This window comes from Phycodurus eques, chromosome 22 (assembly GCF_024500275.1).
Source record: "Phycodurus eques isolate BA_2022a chromosome 22, UOR_Pequ_1.1, whole genome shotgun sequence".
NCBI lineage: Eukaryota > Metazoa > Chordata > Actinopteri > Syngnathiformes > Syngnathidae > Phycodurus > Phycodurus eques.
The window spans coordinates 7,028,724-7,045,834 of NC_084546.1; the positions used below are offsets into that span (position 1 = coordinate 7,028,724).

The 17,111-nt window shown below is 42.8% G+C and overlaps 2 protein-coding genes across 3 annotated transcripts; both read right to left on the reverse strand.

The window, feature by feature from the left end:
• Positions 1-3,784: 3,784 nt before the first annotated feature.
• Positions 3,785-11,284, reverse strand: pfkfb3 (6-phosphofructo-2-kinase/fructose-2,6-biphosphatase 3). 2 transcript variants are annotated; one of them, XM_061667851.1, is made up of 15 exons: positions 11,000-11,284; positions 9,219-9,347; positions 9,047-9,143; positions 8,906-8,972; positions 8,748-8,822; positions 8,612-8,668; positions 8,404-8,528; positions 7,811-8,018; positions 7,587-7,733; positions 7,403-7,507; positions 6,964-7,093; positions 6,749-6,876; positions 6,483-6,671; positions 6,293-6,315; positions 3,785-4,911 (listed from the first exon to the last, which is right to left on the reverse strand). In XM_061667851.1, exons 1-15 carry the CDS (start codon positions 11,076-11,078, stop codon positions 4,905-4,907), a joined length of 1,566 nt encoding a protein of 521 aa, XP_061523835.1. In that variant the 5' UTR covers positions 11,079-11,284; the 3' UTR covers positions 3,785-4,904. The 2 variants fall into 2 exon arrangements, with proteins under 2 accessions (XP_061523835.1, XP_061523836.1); XM_061667852.1 differs by lacking the exon at positions 6,293-6,315.
• A 1,685-nt stretch (positions 11,285-12,969) lies between these two features.
• rbm17 (RNA binding motif protein 17) lies at positions 12,970-17,110 on the reverse strand. The gene is made up of 13 exons (XM_061668109.1): positions 17,003-17,110; positions 16,596-16,727; positions 16,384-16,500; positions 16,156-16,322; positions 15,956-16,068; positions 15,769-15,819; positions 15,221-15,359; positions 14,997-15,148; positions 14,852-14,896; positions 14,353-14,426; positions 14,130-14,228; positions 13,983-14,055; positions 12,970-13,210 (listed from the first exon to the last, which is right to left on the reverse strand). Exons 2-13 carry the CDS (start codon positions 16,716-16,718, stop codon positions 13,113-13,115), a joined length of 1,251 nt encoding a protein of 416 aa, XP_061524093.1. The 5' UTR covers positions 16,719-16,727; positions 17,003-17,110; the 3' UTR covers positions 12,970-13,112.
• Between the last annotated feature and the right edge of the window lies 1 nt (position 17,111).

Genomic DNA, 17,111 nt, shown 5'->3' on the forward strand with positions numbered 1-17,111 from the left:
AAAAAAATATATTGATACTCTATATATTTGTCTTTCTTGTTTGGAAGTCCAGGAGGGTTTATTATTCAATTGATTTACTCTATTATTACGTTTATTTACGCTTCAATTAAATTTGAGTGATTCAAATAATAAATTGTTTGTTCTTTCAAACTAGTTTGGAGGCCAAGAGGCGCTCCTGTGGCCTGGAACCTGTAAACTTCCACACACGCGTGCACATCCATATAATGTCATAAATTGTGAAACTCAACACATACTGAGTGACATTGCTGCAATGCAGTCAAGGGTGGCTCTGTTTGCTCATGTGACTTTATGTATTTGAAATAGGTCAAAAGAGTTCATTCATGTGTGTGTTTATGTGCAAGTGGACAAGATTATTTCAGGCTCAAATGGGACGCTCGGGTCACATGCACAGCTAATAAGGAAGAGCTAACGAGATAAATGAGGCCAAGCAGCTGAGTCATGATAAAGGACCGAGTCAATGTCATAGTCTGCTCACCAGAAGTTTGCAGTTTGGGCAATATGGAGATGGAGGACATTTTAGGTGTGAAACCCTGCTGGACATCTCCATGACTCTAACCCTGAAGGAGATTGAGAGCACATATAACGGCTCTGGCCCCTTCGTTAGCGTGGCATTAAGGCTGCTATTTGTGGAGTGACTGGCTTAGCGCCGCATGCTAACGCCGGCTCCACATTTGAACATTCAAATGCCTGACACAGCAGCTCCTCTGTGCTCGCACACAAGCATCGACAGCAATACATGCATGGGGGGGATGCGGCTGTGCCACAAAACACATGCAGTATTAGTGCACATCCATGAGTACAGCTGTGGAAAAAATGAAGAGTCAAAAACACACACACGCACACTAGACCTTTTCTGGACCTATTTCTTGAAAAAAAAAAATTCAACTGAATTTGAAATGTAGGAGTTATGTCATCAGTACTTTATAGCATCAAACAACAAAATGTTATTTTATGCAAACATATACCCAGAGGTGGGTAGAGTAGCCACATATTGTACTCAAGTACGAGTACTGCTACTTTGGAATAATATGACTCAAGTAAAAAGTAGTCATCCAAATATTTACTTGACTAAAGAGTAAGAAAGTACTCGATGAAAAAACTACTCAAGTAAAGAGTAACTTGTGAGTAACTTCTAATTATTTGTTTAAAATCAGAGCATGCTCTGATTTTCGGAGTCGACACACACCTGACACCATTTAAATTTTTAACTGCCCAAAAACCTACAACACATGCATTGGGCCCGACAGAAGCGTTATTCGCTTTATTCACTTAAATGACTTCATGAAGAAACTGTTTGCTGAACAGAGTTAGTGATTGTGTGTGTGGGTGCGACACCATAGGATAGTGCTAATGTTGCCATGTCCACTGGCAAAACAACAATAGCAACTTACCGTAAGGTGTTTTGTCAAGTTAGAAGTGGGCTGACATATCCAAGTTTGGCAGTCACAATTTAAGAGCTGCATGACAAAGCTGTTGTTTTTCTGTAAAGTAAACACACTCGCGCGGCTGTCTTTTCGACCCCCCCCCCCCCCCCCCCAAATAAGTCATTTTGATTGGCTCGTGAAGGTACGTTATGCAGAAGTCGAAGATGAAGTCTAAAGATAGACGCGCACCCGCAATAATTGATAAATAAAAGTAGCGAACCCCATGTCAATCATTGTAACAGAGTAAAAGTATCGATCCTTCTTCACGTAAATACTGAAGTAAAAGTAAAAAGTAGGGGGCATTCCAAGTACTCTGACAAGTCCAGTTGATCGAAAATGTGACTTGAGTAAATATAACGGAGTAAATGTAGCGGGTTACTACCCACCTCTGCATATACCCATAAATGGCAAAATCTGAGAAACCAATCGTTTTCCAGAGCTGTAAATGCAAAAGCAAATTTTTATTTACGGTGAGAAAAAAATAACGTACAGGCCTATTTACCGTGACAATCTTTGTGTAAAAGAAATGCAGAAAATAATAATAACAAAAAAGGCCAGTAGAAAAAAAAAAAAAAGCAATTTATAAAAAAACTTGTTTCAGTCTTGCAGTTAATATTTTATTCAAACCTATAAATAGTAAAATCAGAGAAAGAGCTAATTTTGTAGTGGTCTCCGAATTTATTCCAGAGCTGTAGAGGCAGAAGCAAATGAAATTGGTGTTGCATCATTCTGCTAATTCCACAAGAATCAATACACAGTGTTTTTACATTTCTGAAGTTGTCAAAAGTACTTGTGACATACTGGAGGGAACAAAAATGCCGTCATGTGGCGAGAAATGAGCCACACGAGTGATGTCGCCAGCACTGAAGCGTACGCGTGTGGATGTGCGCGTGTGCGATGGAGGGGCCCGGGTGGGAGGGGAAAGCGGAACCTGATGGCAGTCACATAGCCACCGAGACACTCGCTGTCGCTATGATTCACACGGAAATGTCACATTTGTCTGTGTCCCTTTAAGTGTTGAGTGAGCGGGTGAGAGACAGAAATAGGAGCGGGGCACATTCTCAGCTCATCAGAGAGCCGAGATCTATTTATATCCATTTAGCATTAATATCAACCCAATTGCATACAGTGGTAGTACTCGCACTTTACTCTGCAGAAAGTACTTTAAATACGTTTGAATTGTTTGGCACCCTGATGGTGCGGGTGAAAAAAAAAAACCTCCATATATATATATATATATATATATATATATATATATATATATATATATATATATACCGCAAAACTTACGAAAGCCCGCTGGCTTAATGCTAACTCACAATGCAAAACACCATAGATGGGCTAACGAAACTGCCATCAATGTCGCGGTAACTCTCCAGAAACGGATATTGATATCATAAAGGGTGCAGCAACACATGTTGACGGACAATATAACAATACTCTAATGCATATATTCTTTATCCTTTGCAAAAAATGACAAATATTACTGCAGTTTAACTGATTTAGTCGTGAAACTCTTTTTCATGTATTATATTTGTCTGTGTTATATTGCTCCCTGGTCACGAAGGCACGCACACCAGAACGAGTGCAATGTCAATGGGCATCGAAGCATGAAATCATGAGGAACAAACCGTTTCATTCTTTACATTCTATTTAATTATGGTATTACTGTATGTTTCTTTTATACAGCACAAAACTGTGGAGCGCGATTTAACACATTACAAAAATAAATTGTTGGTGTCTTGTGGGGCTGGAACAGATTAATGGCATTTGTGTTCATTTCAATGGGGAAAGATGATTTGAGTGGAGTTGATTTCCAAGTGTGGTCAAGGAATGAATTAAACCCGTAATTCCAGCCACCATTGTAGTTTTGTAGTACTTTGCAAACTACATGGATTTTTAATTTTCTGCTTTCTGATTTAGTGACCTTCAAGGGACAAAATATTCCAAAGACCACAATTCATAGTCCCCTGGAACATAATTTTCAGCGTTCATTTAAATTTGATAGTTCCGCATGCACTGTGTGGAATCCGCAATGCATTACCAGTCTGCAGCAGCTCAAGAGTAAACAGCTCACCGAGCCTTCTTCCTAAGGGTATTAGATAATACACACTTCAAATTGTAATGAACCGAATTGGAAAATGTTTTGATAATCCGCTCTGGTGTAATTTGACTTCAACATCCTGAATTGCGCCAGTCACTTTATCAGCAGACATGGCTAAAGGTGGGTTGACTCACCAAGCGCGTGAATGGGTGTGATAGTGAACACTATGTGGGCACTTATGAGAAAGGTGCCATAAAAGCAATTAACAATAGAGTGGAAATACACACAGTTTACTTTTAGTAGTTTTATTGGTCCAGCAGATGCAAAATCAAGTAGAACATACTGTATCCTGCATAGTAGCCCCTCTCATTGTGTCAAAACCTACAGACAAATAAATAAAGAACCTCATAAACAGTTACAAAAAAAATAAAAAATAAAATACATACTTCAAGTGTATCATCCTGACATGACAACAAAAGATGTGAGAAGCATTTTCCTTCCATACACAAACCCTGCTCACGTTTTAAGTCCCACCGCATTGGTACAAAAACATCAAATTCAAGACTCATTCGAGAAAGTAAGTCGTCTTCCATCCGTCTCCGCTTTCACCGTACATAACACTCATATTTACAGATGTATTATTAACAGCACGCTTTGTTATAAGAAAAATAGAGGTGCTTACATTTGTGCGTTGCGGACAACGACAGCAAAGAAAAAACAAGACCCTGTTAAACTCCCCGTGTTTCGTAGCAACCGAGCTCGTGAAACACTGTGAAACGTTACCTATTTGAATGATATGTGATGTCATTAGGTTTAATGTGAAAACATAACAGGACAAAACAATAGGCTTGCAAAACAAGCGCTACAGGCACGCTACGGCAAGAACGCCCTCCACTAACGTGAAGCAGCTTGTAATGAAGCACATTAAAAGACACTGACACAAATGATGACAATCCAAATGCTTCTCAAAATGTGCTAAATAATAGTCAATTAAATAATTTGGCTTCACCTCGACACAATGTGAAAAAACATGGGGGGGGGGGGAAATCCTGTGTAAAATAAATACAATTCTGTGAAAGTCTCCATTGTGAACGATTGGAAGAATAAATTTACGTTTAAATACGTTTGCTTACAAATTCATTCGTCCCAGTAGAAATAGTTGAAGGAAGGCATGAAAGTGAAGATGATTTTTGCTCGGAAATGACATCTTTGGATTGAAAACAAAGGAAAAAAAATACAGAAATGAAAATAACCCCCCCCTCACGTTTTAGAAGAGTTAAGGTACACCAATGTGAGAGGGGGGGAAAAAAGTTGTAATCCTTTTAATTTGAAAAGGCTTTTTGTTGAAGAACTTTCATTGCGGGCGGGTGCCGCGTCTTTGCTGCAGTCTGACTGGCAAGGTCATGAGTGTCTTCTCAGGTTCTGCGAACACACACAAACGCACCGCCGACGTTAAAACTCGAGTTCACGGAATGCGCTTAGCTGCGAGACAAACAAACGGCCATCTACGCACAATATCGTCACGTGTAGCATGATGCCTCCAAACGACAAGTTACATCACCTTGTGGTATTTTTAGAAGGTGCAAAAACTAGACTGAACGAGCGAGCCGACAGCTTCGTAATCCTCGGGCAATTGTGAATGGAGCAGACTCACGCGCCCTAACAGCAGTCTTACAACTTAGTCACTGGAATCTGAGCGGCTCTTTTCTTTGTTTTGCTGATCTAGGGTTAAATCACACTAGCCTAGTAGATACCCCATATGGACAAAATCGAGCTGATACAAGACGCTTTGGGATGAACTCAATTCAATTTTCACATCCTGTAAGTGCCTTAATATTTAAGTCGTTTAATGCACTGTATTACTGAAGTCATCTTTTGGCTAAAGTGGCAGCAAGGGAGGAGGAGCTACGAAGCAACAGGAAAGCCGCATTGCTGGTTGCTTTCACTTTGAAAGAAGAAGAGCGAAACCACTTCCAGGTAGCGGAGGACGGTTCGTCTTTTGAAACAAACAAACAAACAACAAAACAAAACAAAAACATAAAGTGCTTAGAGAACATGTGTAAGAGAACATGTCTAAACTTTCACTGCCAGTAAGCGGCTCTCCACGAGCCTTCCCACCGCTTGCCATTGAAAGTAAAAGTTGATTTGCGTAGTGAATACACTAATTTGACAAGCAAATCTTACGCAAGAGATGTAAACACGGCGATGGAAATAAGTCTGGAGTTTTAACCTTCAAGTTTCACACAATTCTCAAGTCGAGTATCCACTAAAAGTCAAGTTAAGTCATTACAAGTCATAATGTCATGTTACATAATCTTGTACAGTCACAACAGATATTCACACATTAGACTAACACATTCACATATTTTTTTACTGGTCCAAAACCAGTCTCCCGTGTTGTCTATTCTCAAACGCATAACCGACATGGTTACTTTGTCACGATTTTGATCAAAAGCATAATCCCTGATTCCAAATGAAATAATCTTCAGATCTCCCTCCAAGATACTGAAACGATCTTTTCAAAAACAAAACAAATGGCACACTATCTTGAAAATGCATTTCTTTCAAATGTAGGTTATGTCGTGCGAGTCTAAGTCAAGCAGAGTCTCATGAATACCAAGTCAAAGTCGAGACTAGTTTTTCCAAACGTCCTAATATTCTAAGTCAAGTAAATCATGCGACTCGAGTCCTCCATCTCTGTGTATACATGATGCATACTTGCCAATCAAGATTTTGCTTGTTTTTTTTGGGGGGGGTGGGGGGGTTTGTTCCAATCACACTTAGTAGCTGTATGAATACTTACAGGCAAACCTTGCCCAGCCAGTGCTGCAAGTTGCAGAGCAGGAGAAGGCAGCACAGGAAAAGAGGACGGACAATAAGTGAGAAAACATGGAATCTAAGAGGTGACAATCTTGACATCCTATAACCTGATTTGACGTTAAAAACTGATGTGTGACTCTGACGGATTTTTGCATGTTTATGCTGGGACCGACCTGGCCGGCCAGTGTTAGCGGAAGGTGCGACGGGCTGCAGAGGGCCAACGAAGCCACCGAGTGGGGGAGCTCCTGGATGGGAGCCTCGTCCAGGTCATCGATGCGTGGTTTCTTGATGTTTGTCTCGGGGCTGGTCAGAGGAGTTACGCTGTTCCTCCGGATCAAGCTGCCGGGACCCCTCTTCACCTCCTGTACGAGATCAGAATGATACATACTCAATGGTAAAGAAATACAGGTAAATACGGACTTGTTTAATGAAGCCTTACCTCTGGTCTGTCCCTGTGAGTGTTCACTGCGTCCACATTTAAAGAGATGGACTCGACTTTGCACCCGTAGGCAACAGGGGTGAGCTTCAGCACGGTATGCAGGGGACACTTCAGGTAGGGCATCTCATCTGCAACACCAACAAAAAAAAAAGAAAAAAACATTAATGGTGATGTGAGTGCAATAACGAGACAACCGTGTACGTTTCTGTACCCACCTGCGCTTTTATCCAGGAAGTACGCCAGGAGGCAGCGCATGACAGCCTGGTGGCAGATGACCAGCACATTCTCCTGCCTCTCCAGCTCCATGATGACCGGCTCCACCCTTTGGACCAGGTCCTGGTAAGACTATAGTCAACACAATGTTAATTGTATTGGATGTCATCCCGTGGTAAACAAGCAGTCAGTGTAGATGTAGCACATAAGTAATCTCCCGCAAATTTGCGGTTCACTATTCACAAACTATTTTTTTCTGTGGGAACCTATTTGAGGGTTTTGTGCTCTGTCTGAAAAGCCCTGTCTCAATAGGAGTTGGTGTCAAGGAAGTACAGAATGTTGAAGTCCAACATTTCAACGGAGACAAGCTTTATGTACATATTATTGTATATCTACAATATGTATACGGTATATGACGATAATTCAAATGTAGGGGTTTACCTCTCCAGCGGGGTAGCGGTAGTAGTATTTATCCTCATCCCTCAGGGTGAACTCCTCAGGGAATTTCTCTTTAATCTCATCGTACGTCATCTCCTCACACACTCCCTAAAGCAGCACGAGAAGTTAAAAGTAGAATGTTTGCGCAGGGAGAGAGAATCTTATGCGGCGAGCGAGCGACACCCACTGCGTCAATTTCGTTGAGGGCCTTCCACTGCTCGTACGGGACCCCCAGGTGCTCGGCTGTCTGGATGCTGCAGCACAACTGGCTGGTCCAGACCTTCAGATCCTTCAGCTGTTGCTCCGCTACAAATCCAGCCAAAGCGGTGGAAAACTACAAATGGAGAGTGAACAACGATCGGCGTCTGACATCTGTTAACGTGGCACTCGGTCTTCGGACCGGTCTTATACCTGCCTGCCCCTCGGCGAGAGGCCGGCGTCGCCCCCCAGTCGGCCCTCCAGGTTGTCTGTGCTCTCTCCGTGTCGACACAGGTAGATGGTGCGCGGCTGGACGTGGATGTTCATCAGGTAGTAGACGATCTTACTCTGGGTGTGATCTTGGATGCGGTTGACCAGGAAGCGCCGGCCCACGTCTATCACCTTGATGAAGGATAGATCCCTGCAGGTAGAGAACAAACACAACCGGATTAACGACGGACCTTTTCATAATGTTTGGAAAAAATAGGCGATTGGGTACTACCGGGTGGCAGAAAGTGATTGACTACCGCTGACTTGAGTCCTCCTCTGAGTCTGTTTTTGAATCAACTTAATTTACGGCCGTTTACGTCACCTAACCTTTCGACTGACACGTCACACAGTCAAAGTACGGCGGTAGAGAAGCAATTGACCCTGTTTTCTCAATTGTTCCGTCTTGGCCAAATGACATGTATTGGTTTGTTTACTCGTGGTGCAATCCGAGGTTTTGCCACCCGGAAGTACGTCATGGTGAAAACGTCTATCGAAGCTGAGTTTGCATTAGACTGAGTGGATGTCCTGAAGCTTGCCTGTCGTGCTGATCAGGGTCCAGAGGTTGGTAGCTGGCTTTGTAACATTCGATCCTCCTCTGGAAATCCAGCATGGCATCCGTCTTGTTGCAGTCTTTGTAATCTGGACAGGACACCTTCACTTCCTGGAAGAAGGTCGGAAATTAAAATACTTTTTTTAACTGTCAAATTCACGCACTTCCGTGCATAGTTCAGCTGTGCGACTCACCATGATATTTGACGCAATGACGCTGGGGTCGTCACAGACGGACTCGATGAAAAAGGTCTGGACAGAAAAAGAGGACCTTCGGTTGCAGTGATGCCCAGGCCCACAAGTGAAGCCGGTCGCCATAGTAACCACATACCCTGAAGCTATTCTCGCGGCCAAACTGGAGGATCAGCTCGCGCCTGTCCCTCGTTGTGTTCGTCGCGTCGAAGACCTGCCGCAGACATGCCGTCTTAAGTTTGTTTCTCGCCCGCGCGACGTGTGCGTCGAGTCACTGGTGCATGATGGGAAACCTACCGCTACTTGGCCTCCCTCGTCCTGTAAGTACAACTTGACATCCCTCAAGGCTGCTAAGGCACATTGTCTGAAGGGTAAAAACGGCTGTTAGTTATTTTTGTCATTAAAAAAAAACTACATTATGTACGTACACACACTTACTCCCTGATTTTGACAGCACACTCATTATCAGACTTGAAGAAATCATAGGAGCTGTAGTTCTTGACCGCTTCCCTGCGGTACTCCCCCACGTTGAAGACTGCAGGTGGCAAACGTGATTGTGAGAAGACACTTAAATAAATAGAAGTAGTCGTGCGTCCGTGCCGTGCCGTACCTTTGGTGGGCATGCCAATCCAGTTGAGGTAGCGCGTGAGTTTCCTGGACATGTACGTCTTGCCCCGAGCCGGCAGGCCCACCATCACGATGACGGTGGGGGGGTTGGCGATGTGGGGGGCGCCGCCCGCTGTAGGGACGAGAGTCGGATTTATAGAAATCCAATGACATTGAATTGTGTCTCTCCTAAAAGAGCATAGGGTTTAACCTGTACTATTGACTGACTGGTATATGCGACGCCACGGCCTGAAGTGTTTCCACTTGCCCAGCAACCTCCAATATGTCACTGCAGCTTTTAGCATATTCTGCAGCTCACCCTTACTCAGCATTTCTTTATTTCACATCAAGCTCAGTGCTATTGTCACCGCACCGCACTGCACTAAACATCAGCAGTGCCAACTCACTAATCTCATTCCCACAACACTGGAACCACATGAACGGAAAAAAGAGATTAAGCCCGGTAATTGGCAGTCAGACACTGTCTCACCTTATGCAGGACAACACCCATATTTATGTAGCTACGCATATACAAACATATCGAAATATTTCTAATAATTAATATTATTACTATTTATTAGGGCAGGGCAATATGGCCTTTCAAATCCAATTTTAATCAAATGTTTCCTCTTTCACTAACTTCCAGCATTAATTTGCATCAACTTTCACAGAAATAACTGAAATTAAAAAAAAAAAAAAAAATTCCAAATAAAATGCAAATAAGTGCTTTCTCATGGGGGAGAAAAAAAAACACTTGTCAAAACATGTAACTCAACATTATCTACGTTTTAAATGTTCAACAATTTTCTTTTCTCATGTACAGTTGGAGAGGTGAAATAAGGCGACCTCTGCAAAATATTTGCAGCTTGGAAACACATACCTCGGGTCAAAAGTGACCAACATGCCGACAAATCATGACTTTAGCGACGTATAAATGGACAACACGAGCAATGAACGACACTGCGATCGCCTTCCGAGAGGCTCCTTTCTTGTCATATGGAAAACAGTGTGAAATTTAACTTGCTTTTGAGTCACGAGAGGCCTTGGGAAAGTCGCTAAAAAGTTACGTTGGCATCACTGACTCTACTTTTGTAAACTAAGCTTCTCACTGTTTGCTGCAAAGTTTGCAGGGACATACATTGAACTTTGGAGGGTGCAAAAAAAAAAAATAGATTGAAAACATAATCCATCGATCCCTTTTCTGAGCCGCTTCTCCTCACAAGGATTGCGGGCGTGCTGGAGCCTCTCCACGCTATCATCGGGCAGGAGGCGGGGTACGCCCTGAACTGATTACCAGCCAATCGATGAAAAAAATCTATTAATTTCCAGCCCAGGTTATGTATTAGTCATTTGAAAAATGCTTTAGTTGGTTTAGAATTAGATTTATTTTTGTATTTATTTATTTTTTCTCTCTGCAAACTGCACACGCGTTGCCCAGCGACCAATAAAAGGCCGACTTTTTTTTTTTTTTTTGTGCAGCATCCCGCACCGAGATGCGGCGCAATGCGGTTACCATGGCGACCTGTGCAGAGTCACGCTCCGGTCGAGGCGTGCCGCGCATGCCGTTGTAGGACAAGTGCAAACAGCCAAAGCACGATCACATTTGTAGACGTGAATATGACACACTACGATCGAATAAAACGACAAAATCAACTGATAGGATCTCAAATTGGGGGCGGGCGACAATGATGCAGCGTCCTCATACCAGAGAGGTCATTCTCAAAAACAATATATACTGTACTCCTTACAAAATATATGTATAATTGCAGTAATAACGTCTTTTACCTCGACGGGGTGCCGGCTTATCATCCTTGGTAGGAACCCAGATCTTTTGGATCCTGCTCTGGGTCAGCTCTCTGGGCATTCCTTGAGGACTTGGAAAAGCCGCACACGATACGTGGAAAGCACGGCGGTTACAATACACACGGTTACAAAAACACAACCGGTTTGCCTGAAAATAATAATAATAATTTTTTTAAAAATAAATTTAAAAAAAAGATCCGGAAACAACGAGCAAGGTCGGTTGGGCGTCGAATAAGCAGCGTTGAGTCGAGCTAATCTGCCGGTCTACGGCGCACATCCGCTATTTAACCCCGCCCGGCCGAGAGGCAACGTGACGGCGATGACGAAACAAACAGGGGAACCCCAGCAGCACCACCTTGTGGTCACTATAATCATTACTACTCGAACAAATCGTGGGGGGGACATTTTTTCACGGTATGGTGGGACAAGCCGAAAGTCAAAACAACTGTACAAATAATAATGTTCGTAAGTCAATTAATTAGTTTAATAGCGGTCAAGCTTCAAGTTCCCTTTGCGCTTTCACGCTTGATGACGTCACGACCTTCAATCACCACGCCCACGCGTTCACGTATTACAATACAACAACATATATGGCTTTATACACATCTATTGGTTAACTTTCTATTCGGGAATGATTTTGTTTATTTGCTGTGCTTTTGAGTGGTGGATTGGATATTTCGAAGAAATATATATTCTGCCACATATAAATTGCTCCTTTTAAAACAAAAATCGATGATAGTGAGTGTTTCATAGCACAACTGTCATGATGTAATTATGCCCTTCTCTATTTTTAGCTGTTGCTCTCCACCTTCGTGAAACGTGCTTTTTGTCACTCGTACTGCTCAGGCTTGTTGCACTTAGTCACCCTGGATGCAATTACACACGCACCAGTTCATACCAGCTCAAACTGAAATCTTCAGGAATCACTTATATGTATTTCTTTGGGTCTTTAGCTTTGTCGGAATTATAAAATAATCATAATAATATAAAGTAAGAATATATATTTGAACAAGAAAACAAATCTGTAGTTTGTGTTATTCAAATGGTTGGACGTATGCCTTTGTTGCATCATGCGTGGCTAAATAAAACCTTTTAGGCCATCCGTCACTGCACAATACAAAGTTGTCAATTTAATAAACAGAGTGGCAACAACTGACAAAGTTGTTAGAACACGCCGGTAAACTGGCTTAAAAACAAATTTGAACTCAACTGATGATCTTTCCTCGTGACAACAGTCTCAAGTGAAAGCTTGGAAATTCTGATTGTGCAAGCAGACGCGTGGTTTGGTATCCGCTGTTTGTTCTCTTTTCAAACTTTGTCCTGGACAGTTTTTTTTTATGTAAGTGATAAGATTGGCACCCTCTTATATTGTAAAACTTGTCTTATTATTTGACTTGACAACATTGTATTTAGTCAAAACATGAGTTGCTCATCAACTCATTTCAAGTTATTGGCTGTTTTAAAGGCATTTTACTCAACCGGGAAGATACATCAATTCAAATATATATATATTTTTAATTCATAATAGATACAACAGTATATACATTTTTCAAGGTGTGAGGCAGCTCAGATGTACTCAACAGAAAACGGTTGGTAATGTTCTCAATCAGGTTAGTAAATTTGATTTTCACATTAAATGAATGAAAGAACAAAGCATCCAAAACGGGTTACTTCTCATTTCTCCATCCAATCTGTTTCTGAAATAATTAAGCTGCTCCAGAGGGATTCCTGCTGACTGACGTCTTGCCACCCAAAACCCCCTGAGGCCCTCACTGGAGCACTTACATAAGTCCTGAATGAGGCTGAGGCTCCTTCCCATAATGGGCTAGAGGCGAAGTTAAAATGCTCTGCCCCTTGGAGATGTGTTAACGCAACTGTGGGACAAACTGCGGGAAAGTAGGTTTCTTAGAAAGACTTGCACGACTGACTCTGCATGACAAAACAAACAGAAATCAATTTCAACCCTTTATTCTTTAGACATGAGGTATTATTTCTCATCCCAGAACTACAAAAAAAAAAAACACCTGCATAGTAACTCAAAACACACACAAGGAAAATAGGAAAAAAAGAGTATATGTACATGACAAAGAATGATCTACTCGCCCAGGTTAAAAACCCGAAATTTGTCTTGGCTGTAGAAGCAGGCATTGACGACCCGCCCGCCGAAATAACGTCCGTTCAGATCCACCACGGCTGCGGAAGACAAAGTGACAATCAAACCGTGTCCAGGTAAATAAATGTAGATACCTTCAGACCAGTGAGCAACGAGTGGTGTGAGAAATTAACCCGCCCCCCAAAAACTGAAAATTATGTACAACAAACAATGCATCTTTGTTCGTCTACTGTATCTATGCCAGCGATGTATAGTGACAGGCAGAACAATTAAATGCTCTTCCATTATATGGCAGAAGGTAACCTGCGTATACACCTGTTGCCATGTATACATCAGAAAAATAGCTTTTTCGCCCGATTCCAATAAGATTACATGCAAATGTATTGGACGAAAAAAGCTGTAATACAAAATTGACATTATCAAGATACTTTGACAAGCTTCATTGTCTTTCAAATCCATGAGGTACCCCAACAGTGTTCTAAAGAGCTAGCCTCATTAAGTAATAATTATCCTTACACTGCCCCCCTTTTTTTTTTTTGCGTTTATGATGTAAGGCCGGTTCTGCGCGGTGCCGCTGGGAGACTGGACTGGCTTGCTGGGCCACATCTGATGTAACACCACAGGGAGCCCAGTCTCACCTTGTTTCTGATCTGGGCCAACCCAATTACAAAGCAACACACTTTCACCCCACTATAATAGAGCAGTTATACAATGGTAGTAGGAAAGTCATGCGATTAGGTTTAGATGGCGCTACAGTGAGTTGGGGAAAGATAACTGGATGTACGTGACATTGTAGCTGCAATTCTGAGTGTCAATCATCTCCCGTTAGAAAAGGCCCAATGCGATTCAAACCTTTGATGGCCGACTCCACCCTTTCAAACTCCAGAAATATCCTGACTGCTTCATCATCGGGTACTTCGGCAATCTGTAGAAAAGAGCACGTTTTGTCACGTTGAGTCAAATGACGCATCAAGTCCGATGAAACCTTTTGCCTCGCACCTCGAAGATGACGCATTTAATCACTTTGCCGTATTTCTCGCACTCTTCTTTGGTCTCTCCCTCCAGGTCCTCGTCCACCTCTCCTCGGCCCACCATGTTCTAAACAAAAGGGCTGAAAAGTTAAAGCCCATTCAAACACTCACAAATCTCATCGACTCATCAAACGAGTCCTTCTTAATGATTTTCAATGAAATTTCATAACAGTCTAATATGACAAATGTACCCTCAGCAGGACCACTTTGGTGGGGGTTTTGAGAATCTCTGTCAGAGGGTTAGCATCAGACTTCTTGGAGTCCGCTAGTATGGAGGAAACAGGTGAAAAAAAGGTCAAAACCAAATTCTCCATGGTGCAATCAAAAGGCATGTAACAAATAATAAGCTGTATCGTATCAAACTGGATTGTTGAAGGGGGGGAGTGTAACTCAATACAATTGTAATTTGATCTGGAGAAATTTCTATGGAGTTCGTGTGATATCGATTTTTTTTTTGTCTTATGTAATACCCCCCCATTGCATATCCTCATTTCAACCTTGTTCACACAAAATAATATTCAACCACTGAGGAAAGGCTATTAAAAAAATTATAATAATAAAATCGTACTGCAGCCTTTCACTCCTTATATCATGGTAAACAATACAAATAATAGAAACAGGCAGGTGTGTCTTGAGATTAAACTAATAATAGATAGAAGATATTCTGTGTATGGGAGAGGGTTGTCCAACCTGCTCCTCCAGAAGTCTCAGGCGCAGCTGGCGGTATGGCCCCTGCTACTCAAACAACACAATCGCAAATCAGAGACGTTACAAAGATGATAAAACCAACACTACCACGTTTGATAGCATCAAAAGCCTTGTGGGTTTTCCTTACGTTTTTCCGCAGCATCCCCGATGATGATCTTGCCGCCTCTTTTGCTCGTCTTCTCCACAGACAGCGCCGTGCTCAGGCCCTGCTCGTGCTTGCCCAGGCCCTGGCCCTCCTTGAAGCCGTACTTCTGCATGATTTTGTGTGCCACGGTACCCCTGCAGGAACAGGTACATCGGGCGGGGTGAATGTTAGCTTACAAATGCAGCAAATAAATGCATCCTACTCACCCCATGTTAGCCAGGAAGGAACTGGTTGGTCCCGGCGGAGAACGCGGCCGGTCCGAGTCCTCAAACATTGGTGGAGGGATGGCAGCCTTTGAGCCCCTGGTAGGACGACCTTCATCCTCGTACGGGTATGCCGATGAGCCTTGTTCATGTAAATAGAAGATTTATTAGAACGATCCAAGTCTACAGTTTGCATTTGATGCCTACAATGTCTCCCTCTGTTGGACAAACTGTGTTATTATGTGATGGGGTCAGATTCACATTATTTTGTCCTTAAATTAGTGTTTCAAGATGTTGCGAGGGACATCATTTAGTGTTCTCTCTCTCTCTCACACACACACACACACACAAAGCTATTGTAATTGGTGTTATTGGTCCAGTTTATCTAACATACTTTTTTTCAATATGGCGTCATTTTTTCCCCCTTATATTTGCCCGATAGTTATTGTGCATCCGTAATTTCAGTGGTTTGTGTGAGAGCAGTTGAGTAGTGCATGTGAGAGGTAATCCGAAATAATATCTCAGACGGAACCTCATACTCTCTTATTTACCATCTTTGTCCATGAGTGATGAAGGCGGCGCAATAGCAGCACCACCCATACCTGAGGAAAGGGACACACAAAAACAAGAATGTAAGTCTATTGCGTTTTCCACACAAATACATAGTTTAGTGATGGTTTTACAGATTTGTTTTAGATGTTGTTCAAATGTTATTATACAAGCCACAAAAATTTTTACTTCGTTTCCGCCGCTCCTTCTCATAGTCTTCCTCCTCCTCCGAGTCCTCCTCTGCTGCTGGGAATCTCGAGAAGCCGCTTGGCGCGCCTCCTTCATGCCGGTCTTTCCTTTTCCTGGTGGGAAAAGAATTGACATAGTTGAAAACAACCGTTTGTGGACACGTCGTTCACGATAACTGGATATGAGCGCTAAAGCCACACTTTTCTCTGTCCTCAATCTCCTTCTGGCGCTCCTGCTCCCTCTGCCGCTGTCTGTCCTCCCTGTGCCGCTTCATCACCTTCTCGTAGTCGTTGGGAAACATGGGGTCGTACTCGTCGGCGAGAGGAATAAGCACATCTCCGGACGAGAAGCCGCTGGGCACAGCCTCCTGAAACGTTTGTTGTAGATTTAATGGAGTGTTTAGCACATAAATGAAATGCAATTCAGACCTTGAGTCCAGCAGCGACATGTGGAGGAGTGTCTGGGATTTGTCTGTCTTCACTAGGGCCTGCTCGCTTCAGGTCGATGACAGGAGCCAAAACGGTCGTCTGCTTCGTCCGATGGGTCTGCACACAACAACATATTTACTAACACATACATACTGTGCATTTCGTACCTGAGCTTTATTTTGTACTACACTAATGGCTGTGCTTGTTAGTACCTTAGCTTGGGTCAGAGCCGCCTTTTTCACCTTCAGCTGAGACTGCAGCAGCTTAAAGTTTTTGGACCATCCTTCGGTTTTGGTGTCACTTGCACCCACGCCGAGGTCATCGTACAGCGACATTGTTGTTACCTGCAAAGAGACGCTCTATTTCAGACAGCCATTTTCTCACTATGGAGCGCATGCATTATTACACAGGTGGTCGCCGGTTTGTAACGAGGTGATGATCCGATGAGGCTGAGTTTCGTTTCCACGCCATTTGTGACATTCAAAGTGATTTTTAAACCGTACGGGCCACGAGAACTATGCTAATAGCTATAGTGAGCTCGTCTGTTACAGTGGCGTTCCCGTGCCGTGTCGCGAGTATAATATCAAAATAGAGCACAGTACGAGAATGTTCAACCTACCAACTTTAGAATTGCGCTGATATTAAGTGGATGAAAGTGTTTCTTTTAGCGGCACATTGAACAAAAAGCCATGTCCTGGCTTGACGGAAGCACAAACCGAGAGCGAGTG